Source organism: Ursus arctos, chromosome X, assembly GCF_023065955.2.
Source record: "Ursus arctos isolate Adak ecotype North America chromosome X, UrsArc2.0, whole genome shotgun sequence".
Taxonomy (NCBI): Eukaryota; Metazoa; Chordata; class Mammalia; order Carnivora; family Ursidae; genus Ursus; species Ursus arctos.
In genome coordinates, this window is record NC_079873.1 from 61,430,780 (window position 1) to 61,447,166 (window position 16,387).

Sequence of the window (16,387 nt, forward strand, 5' to 3'; positions counted from 1 at the left end):
GACTGACTTCCAAAGAACAGAGTAGAGACAGGTGAAAATAGTAGATCTAATGTACCCTGGATATGATGTGATGAGAAAGGTATTTCACCTCTGGTAAATTTTTTCAAAAACCTATAACTCCAGTCTAATTATAAGAAAAACAACAAATACAGACTAGTGAACATTCTATAGAATACGTCCACAACACTCAAGACTGACAAGATAATGAAAAATAAAGACTGAGAAGTTCTCGTAGACCAGACAAGACTGTGGAGACATGACAATTAAATGTAGTGTGGTACACCCTAGATCAGATCCTGGAATATAATGTGGACATGAAAAATGGTGAAATTCAAATATACTTGGAATTTAGTTAACATATACCAACAATGTATCAATTTCTTAGTTTTGACAAATCTACCATGGCAATGTAAAATGTTAACAGTGGGAAATCTCCGTGCATGGAATATGGGAACTTTTTTTTTACTCTCATTTCAAATTTTCTGTAAAAAAATTATTCCAAAGTAAAACATTTTTAAAAATATCACTAAATTATTTACATGGAAATAACAAATGTATTTATTCTTCATGTCAAGCTTTAATTTTTTAAAAATTTATTTCCTCATGAACAAATCACAATGTTAAGCATCTGAAACTGTTGTTTTAGCTATTCCAAAGCAACCCTCTTAAAAATCTGTTGCAATACTATTCACCAGCTTAAAGTTCTCTGATGATAAAAAAACCACAGAACTTTCAGACAATACTTGATAAACTTATTGAGCCTTAGCTTTACAATGGCAATGTTACTTTGGTACATGTTAATTAAATTATTATCTTAAAAAAGAGGTGAAACAGTATAAGCATTCAGTTATAAGATGAGTAAGGTCTGAGATTCTAATTTATTACATGGTAAGTATAGCTGATAACACTGTACTGTATAATTAAAATTTGCTGAAAGAGTAAAACTTAAATGCTCTCACCCAAAAAAATGGGGGGAGTAAATATGTGAGGCCATAGATGTGTAACTCAAAGGGGTGAATCCTTCTGTTAGGCAGGAAGGTAGGCCTAAGCAACAGGAGGATGGACCTTAGACATCCTGATGGACAGCCCTAACTCCCTGCTGGGACAGCTCCCCCCCCATTCCACCCATCTAGTAGTCGGTTTGAGGTTACAACATCCTGACAGAGTTAGAGTTAAGTTTGTTGTGCTTGTTGCACTTGTGCAGAAAGCAGTCACTTGTCTTTATTTGACCTACGTCTCTAGAACAGAAATACTGTTGTGGCTTCCTACCCCATTAAGGCATTTCAAATAAATCCTGTGAAAGGACATGGATAGTTGGCTAATTATTATATAATCCAGGCCTGTCACTCAAATGTTATAACTCTAGGGCCCACCCAAAAGAAAAAACTGATATAAACCCCACCCAGGAGCTTCTGGGCCTTTATCTCTCTTGAGTGGCCAACCCCTCCCTCGGAGTATACTTTAATAAAACTTTGCTCTGCTTTTCCTTCATTTTGCTCTCCTGTAATTCTTTAATGTGGGCAGTGAAAATAACTGAGGCTTCTTTCCTTTTCATTCTAACTCTCAGTAACACTTCCAAAATGTATTCATTTATGAAAATCATGCATTGTACACTTTAAATATTTTACAACTCTGTGCTTTATACCTGAATAAACCTGAAAACAATAAATAAAATTTAATAAAAAAGAGGCAAATTGATGGATTCTAAAGAATACTGTTATTTTAACAATGAAAATTAGACTTTCTTAACCCACATCTAAAGCCTCAATAAGTGTCTCAAAGTAACTAGATAAATAAGGTAAAGTTTAAAAAGAAAAAAGATACAAATAATTAAAATTTAATTAGTTTTGTGAATAATACAACTTGCTGCTTTTCGAAGTGCCAAATAAGAATTAAATATTTGGATCTTGCATTATGAGAACTACTCATAAAGCTAGACAGTACTGCAAATATTAACCTTCCATAGTGATGACACTTTAAAACACAAGAAAAAAACATGCAGCAATTCTTCTAATGACATAAAGTTGGGAAAGAAACTTAACTGTTTTCAGAGTATGTAGCGAGGTCTTGTTACCATCTAATATTCAGACAGTTGGAAGAAACTGCAATTGTGACTTAGGCACCTGATGCATTTTTAGTTGTTTACAAGATCTCCCCTAAAAACCTCAAACACTTCCAGACTCAGCAACTGAATTCTGAAAAATTGGCAACATTAAGAGTGCTTTCACCTTAATAAAATTATACTAAGAAACAGAAAGAAGGAAAAAACCAGAAGGGCAAATGAAACAAAAGCCAGATACTTAGTAGTTGTTTGTTAAACAGAACATAAGCATATTTTTTACTCAACTTGCTTATTTATCTCAGTGCCTGTTAATGTATTACCTGGATCAACCAAAGCTTTGTTAAAGATTTCCTTCAACTTCCTACTCTTCACATTCCTTCCTTGAGCAAGATTTCTGTACATCTCATAGCCTATGATCATAACACCACCATCTTCTTGCCACCTCTGCAGCATGTAGCTTCTCTCCTGAGGACGTTTCACAGTTGCTAATTCAGAGACCTTTGTGGGAAAATAAAGATTTTTAAAGGTAGCTATTAGGAATCTAGGAATACTGCATATTCCCATGGAAATATGCATAATTGGTAATTAAAAATCTTTTTCTTTTACTATATGAATTTCATGCAGTTATTTTTATAAAAGAAAATATTTAAAACACAATACCTCAAGCTTTTCATCATCTTTTAATCCCTCTTGCCACTTCTCAAATTCATTCATCCAATTCAAAGCGGTATTAAGAGGACAAACCACCAAAGCTGTACTGAAATCCAATTTGTCACACAAAAGAACCGTATGAAGAAAACTTACCACCTAAAAGAAAACAAATTAAGTTACCATCTTCAACTAAAATATCTGCAAAAACTTAAAATAAAATAATCTTACACTTAACTAGTTTTGTTTTATCTTTAAACAATAAAGCAGCCAACCAAAGGTCACAATTTCCAAACCAGGCAAAGTACGGGGAAAGAGATATAATATACAAAAAGATGGAGTTTGATTACATGATGTATAAGGTTCTTCCAACTCTAAAGTTCCGTGATCCTATGATCAATAATAGTAATATGAATATAAGAAATAACCATACCAAAACTATGACTAAGTCCCTAGTCTCCACACAATGTCCCTCCCCACAAACTTTCAGAAACTGCCATTGCCAATTTAGAAGAGAATGGTGTTATTCAGTATTCTTCTATTTTAAAGTGTTCTGAATTGCTATCTTGGGAAGATGGAAGTGGAGTACGAGGACCCTAGGTTCACCTCATCCCACAAACACAATAATGTAACTTTCAAATCATCATAAATATACCCGAAATTAACCTAAAGACTGGCAGAACAAACTCCATAAGTGTAGGTAGAGAAGAGGCCACATCGAAGAAGGTAGAAAGTACAGAGATGTGGTTTGGGGCAGAAACGGATCAAGGCCGCTGTGGTGGGGGAGGGAGATGTGGTCGTGGAGAAGGACGAAAGACAGACTACCACATAGGGGAGCACACCAGGGAGCAATGAATCCCCAAAGCAACTGGCTTGGAAAGTGAGGGGGCCGAATTTGGTGAGTTCTTGCAACCAGTGGGGCTTCATGTCCGGAGGTTTAAAGGTCAGCAGGCATGGCTGAGATATAACCCAGAGGGCACTGTGTTGCTCTTGGAGAGAAGGCATACAACGTACGGACATACAGCATGGAAACAGTGAAGTGAAGAGCACCTGGGGCACACAGTGGGGAGGATATTTGCTCATCTCAGAGCACATCAGGGAAATAGCATTCACAGAGACCCCTCCAAGAACAAAGAAACCAGTCAACATTGTCTTCCCACCCCTCCCCTCAACATAAGCACAAGGCCACCTGTGGGAAGCAGAAGAGCACCAGCACTCATTACCTAACTCGCGTAGACTAAGCCCCAACTGCCCGCATTCCAGCAGAAAGCACCCCTCTGAGTCATGCTTCCCTTAGGGCAAGAAGGCAGAAGGCCCTCTCCCAAAGAAGACCCACCCAAATCCCTGCTCACACTGTGTCTCCCGACTTGGGAGTCTTCAGGATCTCAGTTCAGTAGCGGTTGTAACACTTCTCATTTCACAAGCAGACCTGAGCACACCTAGTTAAAAGATGCCACATTCAGGCGAGGAATCAAATGCTGCCCACGACAGGGAGAGAGAGCCTCTGCAGAGGGCTACTGTGAAAGATAAAGCTGCCAGGACAAAACAACAAAGCACACGCAGCACCCATTGCAGACACTCCCACAAACACCAGACTCTAGGGAACAGGGGACACTATATAGCACAGTACTATAAGACATTTTCTTCATAAGGCCATTACCCTAAAGAAAAGGAGACTGAGCTCACTTTTCTAACACAGAGAAACACACAGACAGACATAGACAGAATGAGAAGACAGAGAAATTTATCCCAAATGAAAGAACACAACAAGGCCACAACCACAAATCTAAGCAAAACGGATGTAAGTAATATGCCTGATAAATAATTTAAGGGAATGATCATAAGGATACTTACTGGACTTGTAAAAAGAGAGGAAGACAATAGTGAGACCCTTAACAGAGAGATAAGAAATAACAGAGCAGAGATAAAAGGCTCAATAAACGAAATGAGGGGTGCCTTGTGGATCAGTTAAGTGCATCTGCCTTCAGCTCAAGTCATGATCCCAGGGTACTGGGATGGAGTCCCGTATTGGGCTCCTTGCTCAGTGGGGAGCCTGCTTCTCCCTCACCCTGCCCCCCTCCCCGCTCATGCGGTCTATCCCACTCTCTCTCAAATAAATAAATAAAATAAAATAAAATAAAATAAAATAAAATAAAAGGGTTCAATAAATGAAATGAAAACAGGTTAGATGGTATGAACAGCAGCCCAGAAGAAGCATAGAAATGAATTAATGAACTAGAAGACAGAGTAATGGAAAGTAATCAAGCTAAACAAAAGAGAGAAAAAAATATTATGCAAAACAAGAACAGACTTAGGGAAATGAGGGACTCCATCAAGCATAATGACATTTGTATTATAGGAATCCCAAAGGAAGATGACAGTGAAAAGAGGGCAGAAAATTTATTTGAAAAAATAAAAGCTGAAAACTTCCTTAATTTGGGGAAGGAACCAGATATCCAGATCCAGGAAGCACAGAGAACTCCCAACAAAATCAACAAAAGTTGACACACACCAAGACATACTGTAATTAAACTGGCAAAATATAGTGAAAAAAATTTTTAAAGCAGTAAGACGAAAGAAGAAAGTAACATAAAATGGAAAACCCATAAGGCTACCAGCAGCTTTTAAAGCAGAAACTTTACAGGCAAAGAGAAAGTGGCATGATATATTCAAAGTGCTGAATGGAAAAATCTGTGACTAAGAATACTCTATCCAGAAAGACTATCATTCAAAAGAGAAGGTGAAATAAAGAGTTTCCCATACAAAGAAAAACTAAAGGAGCAAGAAATATTAAAGGGGATTTTTTCAGTTGAAAGGACAGACCAAAAGGATTAAAAATAAATATTTCTGTAAAAAATCAGTAAAGGAACAAATAAAAGGATGTAAAATATGACACCACATACCAAAAACACGTGGAAGAGAGGAGTAAAGAATGGGCTCGAACTTAAATGACCATCAACTTAATACAGACTGCTATATGCAGAAGAGGTTATATAAAACCCTAATGGTAACCATATATCAAAACCACTAATAAACATGCAAAGAATAAAGAGAAAGAAATCCAAATATATCACTAAAGAAAATCAGCAAAACATGAAAGAGAAAAAGACATGAAAGGATCAAAGAAAATCATCAGAAACAACCACCAAAGAAATACTAAAATGACACTAAATATGTAACTATCAATAATTACTTTGAATGTAACTGGACTAAGTGCTCCCAAAAAAGACACAACGTGACAGAATGGATTAAAAAAAAAAAAAACCCACCCACCCATATGCTACTTGCAACAAACTCATCTGAGATCTAAACAAACCTGAAGATTAAAAGTTAAGGGATGGAGAAACATCTATCGCTCAAATGGATATCAAAAAAAAAAGGGGGGCGCCTGGGTGGCACAGCGGTTAAGCGTCTGCCTTCGGCTCAGGGCGTGATCCCGGCGATCTGGGATCGAGCCCCACATCAGGCTCTTCCGCTAGGAGCCTGCTTCTTCCTCTCCCACTCCCCCTGCTTGTGTTCCCTCTCTCGCTGGCTGTCTCTATCTCTGTCGAATAAATAAAAAAAAATAAATAAATAAATAAATAAATAAATAAAATAAAAAAAAAAAAAAGGAAAAAGCCAGAATAGCAATACTGTATCAGACAATATAGAGTTTAAAACAAAGATGGAGCAAGGGACAAACTAGGACACTATATAATCATAAAAGGGAAAATTAAAAAAGATATAACAATAGTGAATATTTTTGCACCCAACATGGGAGCACCCAAATACCTAAAATAATACATAACAAACATAAAGGAACTAATTGATAATAATACAGTAATAGTGGGGATAGGGGCGCCTGGGTGGCTCAGGCAGTTAAGCGTCTGCCTTTGGCTCAGGTCATGATCTCAAGGTCCTGGGATCAAGCCCCACATTGGGCTCCCTGCTCAATGGGAAGCCTGCTTCTCCCTCTCCCTCTAATGCTCCCCCTGCTTGTGCTCTCTATCTCTCTCTCTGTCAAATAAATAAATAAAATCTTAAAAAAAAGAAAAAACAGTAATAGTGGGGATATTAACACCCCACTCGCATCAATGGACAGATCATCTAAACAGAAAACCAACAAGAAAACACTGCCTTTGAATGACACATTGGAACAGATGAATTTAACAGATATACGTAGAACATTCCATCCTGAAACAGCAGAATACACATTCAAGTGCACATGAATTCTCCAGAATACATATGACATATTAGCCCACAAAACAAGCCTCGACAAACTCAAGAAGACAGAATTCATACCGTAAATCTTTTCTGACCAAAATGCTATTAAACTGTAAGTCAACCATAAGGAAAAAATCTAGAAAATAACAAATACATGGAAATTACATAACATGCTATTAAACAATTAATGGGTCAATCAGGAAATAAAAGAAGAAATAAAAAACTACATGGAAACAAATGAAAATGAAAACGCAATGACCAAAACCACTGAGATGGAGCAAAAACAGTTCTAAAAGGGAAGGTTACAGCAATACTAGATACCTTAAGAAGCAAGAAAAATCTGAAACAAACAACCCATCCTTACACCTAAAGAAGCCAGAAAAAGAACAACAAATAAAACCTAAAACCAGCAGAAGGAAGGAGATAATAAAAATTACAGCAGAAATAAATGATTCAGAAAGTAAAAAATAAAATAGAAAAGATCAATGAAACAAGGAGCTGGTTCCTTGAAAAAAAATCCATAAAATATATAAACCTCTAGCTAGACTGAGAAGTAAAAAAAGAGAAAGTACTCAAGTAAATAAAATTCTAAGTGAGTAAAATTCTAAGTGAGAGGAGAAATAATCAATGACATTATAAAAATACAAACAATTATAAGAGAATATTATGAAAAAATACATACTAAAAAAATGGACAACCTAGAAGAAACGGATAAATTCCTACAAAAATATAAACTGCCAAAACTGAAAAAGGAAGATACAGAAAATTCCATTACAACCACAACCAGCAAAGTAATTGAATCAGTAATCAAAAAAACCCTAACAAACTAAAGACCAGGAAAAAAGGTCTTTATACGTGAATTCCACCAAACATTTAAAGAAGAGTTAATACCTATTCTTCTTTACTAGAAAATATAGAAAAGGAATAAAAACTTCCAAATTTATTCTATGAGGCCAGCATTACCCTGATTAAAAAAACAAAGACATCACTAAAAAGGAGAACTACAGGCTAATATCCCTGGTAAACACTGATGTAAAAATGTTCAACAAAATAATAGGAAACCAAATCCAACAATGCATTTCAAAAATCATACACCATGATCAAGTGCGATTTATTCCTGGGCTGCAAGGGTCAGTCAATACTGGCAAATCAATCAACGTCAAACATCACAAAAATAAAAGAAAGGATAAATACCATATAATCATTTCAATAGAGCAGAAAAAAGATTTGACAAACTACAACATCCATTCATGATAAAAACCTTAAACAAAGTAGACTTAGAGGAACCATACCTGAACATAAGAAAGACTCTACCAAAAAACCGCTAGAACTGATAAACTCAGGGAATTCACAGTACACAAAATCAACAAACAAAAATCTGTTGCATTTCTATACACCAATGATGAAGAGGCAGAAACAGAAATTAAGAAAACAATACAATTTACAACTGCACCAAAAACAATAAGATACCCAGGAATAAGCTTAACCAAAAGACCTGTACTCTGAAAAGTAAAAAATACTGATGAGAGAAACTGAAGATGAAGAAATGCAAAGACAGTCCATGTTCATGGATTGGAAGAACAAAGACTGTTAAAATGTCTGTGCTACCCAAAGCAATCTACACATTAATGCAATCCCTATCAAAATACCAGCAGCATTTTCCACAGAGCTAGAACAAACAATCCTAAAATCTGTATGGAACCACAAGGATCCCCAACAGCCAAAGTAATCTCGAAAAAAGAAAAGCAAAACATAAGTGCACCTGGGTGGCTCAGTTGGTTGAGCATCCGACTCTTGGTTTCAGTTCGGGTCATGATCTCAAGGTCTTAGGATTGAGCCCTGGGACAGGCTCCGTCCGCACTCAAGAGGGAGGCTGCCTGGGATTCTCTCCCCACCTCTCCCTCTACCCCTCCCCCCACTCATTCACGCACTCATTCTAAAATAAATAAATATTGAAAAAAAAAAACAAGAAAAGCATTATAATTCCAGATATCATATAATTCCAGACATTACAAAGCTGTAGTAATTGAAACAGTATGGTACTGGCACAAAAATACACACAATAAAAACCCAGAAATAAACCAACAATTACATGGTCAATTAATCTTTGACAAACTAGGAAAGAACATCTAATGGGAAAAACACAGTCTCTAGAAGAAATGGTATTGAGAAAACTAGAGAGTGACACGCAAAAGAAAGAAAATGGACCACTTTCCAACACCATACAAAAAGATAAATTCAAAATGGATGAAAGACCTAAATGTGAAACCTAAACCCATAAAATTATCTGAACAGTGCACAGGCAGTAGGTTCTCTGATTGGCTGTAGGAACATTTTAAGAGATATGGCTCTGAGTCAAGGGAAACAAAAGCAAAAATAAACTATTGGGCTTCATCAAAATGGAAAGCTTCTGCAGAGCAAAGGAAACAATCAACCAAACTAAAAGGTAACCTTCACAACCGGAGAAGGTATTTGTAAATAACATATCTGATAAAGGGTTAAGTATCCAAAATATATAAAAAACCTTTAAAACTCAACACCAAAAAACCCAAATAATCCGGTTAAAAAATGTACACAAGGCATGAACAGACATTTTTCCAAATATAAACAGATGGCCAACAGACACAGAAAAGAAGATCAACATCACTCATCAACAAGGAAAAGCAAATCAAAATAACAATGACATAGCACCTTAACCCTGTCAGAATGGCTAACGTCAAAAACACAAGAAAAAGAAGTGTTGACAAGGATGTGGAAAAAAGGAACTATATTGCTCTTTTGGTGGGAAAACAAACTGATACAGCCACATTGGAAAATAGAATGGAGATTCCTCAAAAAGTTAAAAAGAGAACTGCTCTACGGTCCAGCAATCACACTACTGAGTATTTACCCAAAAAATAGAAAAAACACTAATTTGGAGGCATATATATATACCCCTATGTTTTAAAAAGCATGATTTACAATTGCCAAATTATGGAAGTGGCCCAAGTGTCCATCCATAGATGAATAGATAAAGATGTGAGATACACACACACACACACACACACACACACACATAGGACTATTATTTAGCTGTAAATAAGAATGAAACCTTCCCATTTCCTACAACATGGACGGAGCTAAAAGCAAAATGCTAACTGTACTAAGTCAGAATAACAAAAATATCACAGGATTTCACTCATATGTGAAATTCAAGAAACAAAAAAATGAACACTCATATGTGAAATTTAAGAAACAAAAAATGAACAAAGGGAAAAAAAGGAGAGAGAGACAAATCAAGAAACAGATCCTTAATTATAGAGAACAAACTGATGATTACCAGAGGGGAGGGTGGTTAAGTGGATGGAATAAATAGATAATGGGGACTAAGAGGTGCCCTTGTCATAATGAGCGTTGGGTGATTTATGGAATTAGTGAATAACTATATTGTATACCTGAAACTAATATAACATTGTACATTAACTGAATAGAATTAAAACCTTAAAAGCCAATGCAGGGGTGGTTCAGTACCCACAAATCAATGTGATATGCCACATTAATAAAAGAAAGCCTAAGAACCACATGATCTTCTCAATAGATGCAGAAAAAGTATGACAAAATAGAGCATCCTTTCTTGATAAAAATCCTCAAGAAAGTAGGGATAGATTGGAACCTACCTCAGCATCATAAAGTCCATATATGAAAGACTCACAGCTAATATCATCCTCAACGGGAAAAAACTGAAGAGTTTTCCCCTAAGGTTAGGAACATAACAGGGATGTCTACTCTCACCACTACTGTTCAACATAGTACTGGAAGTCCTAGCCTCAGCAATCAGACAACAAAAAGAAATAAAAGGCATCCAAATCAGCAAGGAAGAAGGAAAACTTTCAGGCTTTTCGGACAACCGGATACTCCATAGAAAACCCGAAAGACTCCAACAAAAAATTGATAGAACTGATACAGGAATTAAGCAAAGCCAGGATACAAAATCAATTTACAGAATTCTGCTACATGTCTATACACCAATAATTAAGCAGCAAAAAGAGAAATCAAGGAATTGATCCCATTTACAACTGCACAAAAAAACATAAGATACCTAGGAATAGCCTAACCAAAGAGGTAAAAGATTTGTACTCTGAAAACTACAGAACACTTACAAAAGAAATTGAAGAGGACACAAAGAAATGGAAAAACATTCCATTCTCATGGAAAGGAAGAACAAATATTGTTGAAATGTCTATACTACCCAAAGCAATCTACACATTTAATGCAATCCCTATCAAAACACCATTAGCATTTTTCACAGAGCTAGAACAAACAATCCTAAAATCTTTATGGAACCACAAAAGACCCCAAATAGCCAAAGCAATCTTGAAAAAGAAAAGTAAAGCTAGAGGCATCACAATTTCAGACTTCAAGCTGTATTACAAATCTGTAATCATCAAGACAGTACAGTACTGGCCCCAAAACAGACACATAAACCAATGGAACAGAATAGAGAACCCAGAAATGGACCCACAACTATATGGTCAACTAATCTTTGACAAAGCAGAAGGAATCCAATGGAAAAAAGATAGTCTCTTCAACAAATAGTGCCAGGAAAAATGGACAGCAATATGCGAAAGAATGAAGCTGGACCACTTTTTTCCACCATACACAAAAATAAATTCTACATTTATTCCACATTTAGGATGAAAGACCTAAATGTGAGACAGCAAACCATCACAATCTTAGAGGAGAAACCAGGCAGCAACCTATTTGACCTCAGCCATAGCAACTTCTTACTAGACACGTCTACAGAAGTAAGGGAAACAAAAGCAGAAATGAACTATTGTGACTTCATCAAGATAAAAAGCTTCTACACAGCAAAGGAAACAACAAAACTAAAAGGTAACCTACTGAATGTGAGAAGATACTTGTAAATGACATATCGGAAAGAGGTCTAGCATCCAATATCTATAAAGAACTTATCAAACTGAACACCCAAAAAACAAATAATCCAGTTAAGAAATGGTCAGAAGGCATGAACGGAGATTTCTTCAAAGACATGAAAAAAAATGTTCATCACTCATCATCAGGGAACTATGAATCAAAACCACAATGAGATACCACCTCACACAGGTCAGAATGGCAAAAATTAACAATTCGGGAAACAACATATGTTGGCAAGGATGTGGAGAAAGGGGAATGCTCTTACACTGTTGGTGGGAATGCAAACTGGCGCAGCCACTCTAGAAAACAGTATGGAGGCTCCACAAAAAAGTTAAAAATAGAACTACCTTATGACCCAGCAATTGCACTACTAGATATTTATTCAATGGATAACAAAACTACTGATTTAAAGGGGCACATGCACCCCTATGTTTACAGCAGCATTATCAACAATGCCAAATTATGGAAAGAGCCTAAATGTCCACTGACTCATGAATGGATAATTAAGATATGGTAAATATATACCATGGAATATTATTCTGCCATCAAAAAGAATGAAACGTTGCCACTAGCAAGGACATGGATGGAACTAGAGTGTATTAGGCTAAATGAAATAAGTTAGAGAAAGACAAATACAAAATAACTTCACTTATATGTGGAATTTAAGAAATAAAAAAGATGAACATAGCAGAAGGGAAGGAAAAAAAGGGGATAAAAACTGAGAGGAGGCAAACCATAAGAGACTTACCTATAGAGGGTGGTTGGAAGGGAGGTGGGATGAAGTGGGAGGATGGGCTAAATGGGTGAGGGACATTAAGGAGGGCACTCGTTGTGATGAGCACTGTGTGTTATATGTAACTGATGAATCACTAAATTCTACCCCTGAAACCAATACTACACGATATGCTAAGTAACTTGAATTTCAATAAAATCTTGGAACAAAAAAAGAACCTTAAAAGCCAAGAAAACTGGTTAAATGGTTAAAAAATAAAAAATAAAGTGTTCCGACTCACTTAATCTGTAATTATTATCTCATGGCTCAATATTACATATATATATTTAAAAATATATATATTATATACATATTCACTAATGTCACATCTGCTACAAGTCCTGCCAATCAGAAATTCAGTATTTTAATAGTGAAAAATATTTTATATTCTCATTACTATAGGATCACAGATTATTAAATATTTTAAGGAATATCATTTCAACGTCAGAATCGTTGCAGTTTTTACTGGCTATGCCTTGTAATCCCATTCCTTCACTTCATTAGGATCTCTGCTCATACACCACTCCTTAAAGTTGCATTCCCTCTCTATTTCTCTGAACACTTACTACCTGAAAGTACCTATTTCTTATTTGGTTAAAATCTCTCAACCGTACTACAATATAAGCTTCCTGAGAGTGGGATCTTGTTATTCTTGTTTACTGCTATCTCCAGACCCTGTAACTCTGCCTGGGACACAGAATAGAATCCAACATATATTCTTGAATTCATGAATGCACAAGAACAGAACACCTTCAAGTTCTTACCTGTAAAGTCTTACCAAGGCCCATGCAGTGTGCTAGAATGCATCCTGAACCTGGAGATTTCTTTGTTTTTTTTACAGATTCACAGCAGCAATCCCACATAAACTGAACACCTAAAAATGATAGCTTCATTAAGTTTAAAGATCCAAGTAAAAAATCTTCCTTCATAAACACATCAAAAACATTAACTAAAACTTCCATAGAAAGAGAATTTTAAAATGAGATAAAGAATCTCATATGTATATATGAGATCCCCCCACCCTCACTAAAGTTAATTAGGAAAAAAAAGAAGACAGTAAACTGAAGCATACAACAGGGCGACTTTCCTTCTTCATTCATCTTATCTATCACAGCAAACCTTCATTCCATGGGACAATCCGAAGAATCATATGAATAATCTAAAATAGAAATGTTATCTAAAATTTTATCTAATTTATAGATTCCTATCAAGTATTCTTTCAGGTTTATTGAGTTGATTAGGAAAACTACCCAGGAGATAATTTATCATTTCTCCTTTTATTCAATAGTAAAGACTAAACAAGAAAGGGGGCTCACTACCCAAGAAGTAGAACTGTACAACTTCCCTTATGAGTTCATTCACATACACACTCAAAACTGACTTACTGATTCCACTTTAACAAAATAGAAAATAGGGATAATTTGATATCTTTCGAAATACCAATGTCAGAATATTATTAACAAACACACCTGAAAATGTTGAAACAGCATTTCCCAAAGGCTTTTAGCTAATGGTGGTATCTCTCCCTACCCTGTAGCAGCCCTTACCCAACCACTGCAGACTACATGAAATCCACTTGCTATATATACCCATTTGTATGTGGCACTTATTTCCCCTTCTATAACACTCATTTTCTTTGCAATCATTCAACTGTTTCTCCTCACTTATTTATGAGCTCCACAGGGGGCTGGGTTCATGTTTGTTTTGCTCACCAATGTGCCTCTAGTGCTTAGCAGAATGTGAGGCACACAGGAGACACCAAATATTGGTAAAACTTGATTAAAAATGCTTTAATCATGGAACATCTGGTTCCGCTGGTTAAGCATCCAACTCTTGATTTAGGCTCTGGACTTATCTCAGGGTCATGAGTTCAAGCCCCACGTTGAGCTCCATGCTGGGCAAGGAGCCAACTTAAAAAAAATGCTTTAATCAGAAAATTGTTTCTTACCATCTACTTGATGTGGTTTCAATTTGATAACCATATTTCTATGAACCTGCACTAAAGGTTCTTTGGTTTCTTCATCTTCATCTAAAACCAACTTGGTTGTTATTGGACACTTGGTGGGTGAAGCATCTTCAATTTCTATCACCTACGAGAAAGGGAATTAGTTAGCGAACTCATAGAAATCTTTCAAACAATGGTGGAGTACTAGCATTACTAAAGGAAATTTTCCAAAATATAGACACAACTACTTACACACCACACATCCAGTATTTTGGTTCAATAAGATCAGAACAGATCACAGGTTAACACATGTTTTCCAAAATTAATACTTGTACAAGACTTTGAACCACCGTGGAAATATCAGTAATTTAGCTCATCAGTTCTCACCCAATATATCTCAACACACATGATAGGTAAAGTTGTGAGAAAATCAGTGCTCTAAAATAAACTATAGTACCACCTACAAATTTGAATAGACACATGGCTCCCAAACAAGGATGGTTCTCTTTTTCAAGAAGACATCTAAAAATGTTCAAGGGCACTTAAGGTTGTCACAATGACTGGTCAGGACTGGTATTTAATGTAGGCAGAGAGGAAAGTAAATACAGATGTTCAATAATATAAAAGACAATCCCAAACAAGAACTGTTCCACCCAAAATGCCAAACGACTCCCACTGCAAAACTGTAAATATGTGTTGCGAAAAAGAAAAACTTTTAGAAACACTGGTTTGAGAACCACGGGCTCAAAAAACATTTACAAAAACATAAAATATCCTCTAACTGCAAAAGCGAAACAATTATCTCAAGTTTCTTAAGAAAAAGCTTAAACAGATATAAATACACATGAATACATGTATGTGTATACATTTTCTGCTGTCTTATCTCAATATCATCCATTACATACTATCCCCACGAACTATATAAGGTAGGTACAAATATGCCCATTTTACAAATAAAAAGAAGTGGAAGACACAGAAGTTACATAACTTATATAAAGTCATACAATTAATTAAATATTACAACACTACGATACCCAGAGGGTCAGACACTAGAGTCCTTGCTCTTAAACACTACATGATACTACCTTAATAAAGGAAATGCTTGTATAAACAAACAGTTTTATGATTCCATGAAAACCAATAAAGATTCATGATTTTGTTTTTTATAAAATTCATGATTTTAAAAATACAGACATTATGATATTTAAGGAATACGATTTACCCAGTATTTTCTTTCTTATTTAGAAAACTGTAACTATGATTACTTAATATTTACCACAGAAATTTTCAAATGTAAAAAAAAAGTAGAATAGCATACTAAACCCTGTTACCCATTATCCAGCTTCAAATATTATCAACTTCTGGTTAGTTTCTTTTCACTGATAGCCTCCTGCCCATTCTCCAACTCCTCAGATCCCACATATGATTTTGAAGCAAACATTCAGAAAGCATGGAATTTCATCTGTAAATGTTTTTAAATTTCTCTTTAAAAGGACACTCTCTTTTTTAAACTCTAAGTAAATTATCATTATTGCACATAAAAAATTATAAGTCACAAATCTGTGATAAACTACCTGAATACATACTGCACCTACATAAAAGTGTAAATGACATACAAATAAAGATTAATACTAGGTGACACCATGGTGGAGTAAAAATACCATGGGCCACTGAGGTCCAAACCCCATTTTAAGAACTTACTTAAACCCTCCTAGCTTCAGATTTTTTCACCTACAAACTGGGAAAGATTATAAACAGCTCTCACGGGGTTGTTGTGGAGATTAAGTAAGACAATGTATGAAAAGTAACTGACGTAGACTAAGTAGTTGCTAAATTTTTATTG

At 35.7% G+C, this 16,387-nt stretch overlaps 1 protein-coding gene across 14 annotated transcripts in view; it reads right to left on the minus strand.

Annotated features, from left to right (window-relative positions):
• Positions 1-16,387, minus strand: part of ATRX (ATRX chromatin remodeler) — a 324,331-nt gene that overhangs the window by 128,324 nt on the left and 179,620 nt on the right. For all 14 annotated transcript variants that reach the window (XM_048213854.2, XM_048213847.2, XM_048213856.2 and 11 more), the window contains 4 exons: positions 14,548-14,689; positions 13,364-13,473; positions 2,723-2,869; positions 2,383-2,560 (listed from right to left, as the gene is read on the minus strand). In XM_048213854.2, the coding sequence (XP_048069811.1) occupies positions 2,383-2,560; positions 2,723-2,869; positions 13,364-13,473; positions 14,548-14,689 (577 nt within the window). The remainder of the gene's footprint in view (positions 1-2,382; positions 2,561-2,722; positions 2,870-13,363; positions 13,474-14,547; positions 14,690-16,387) is intronic.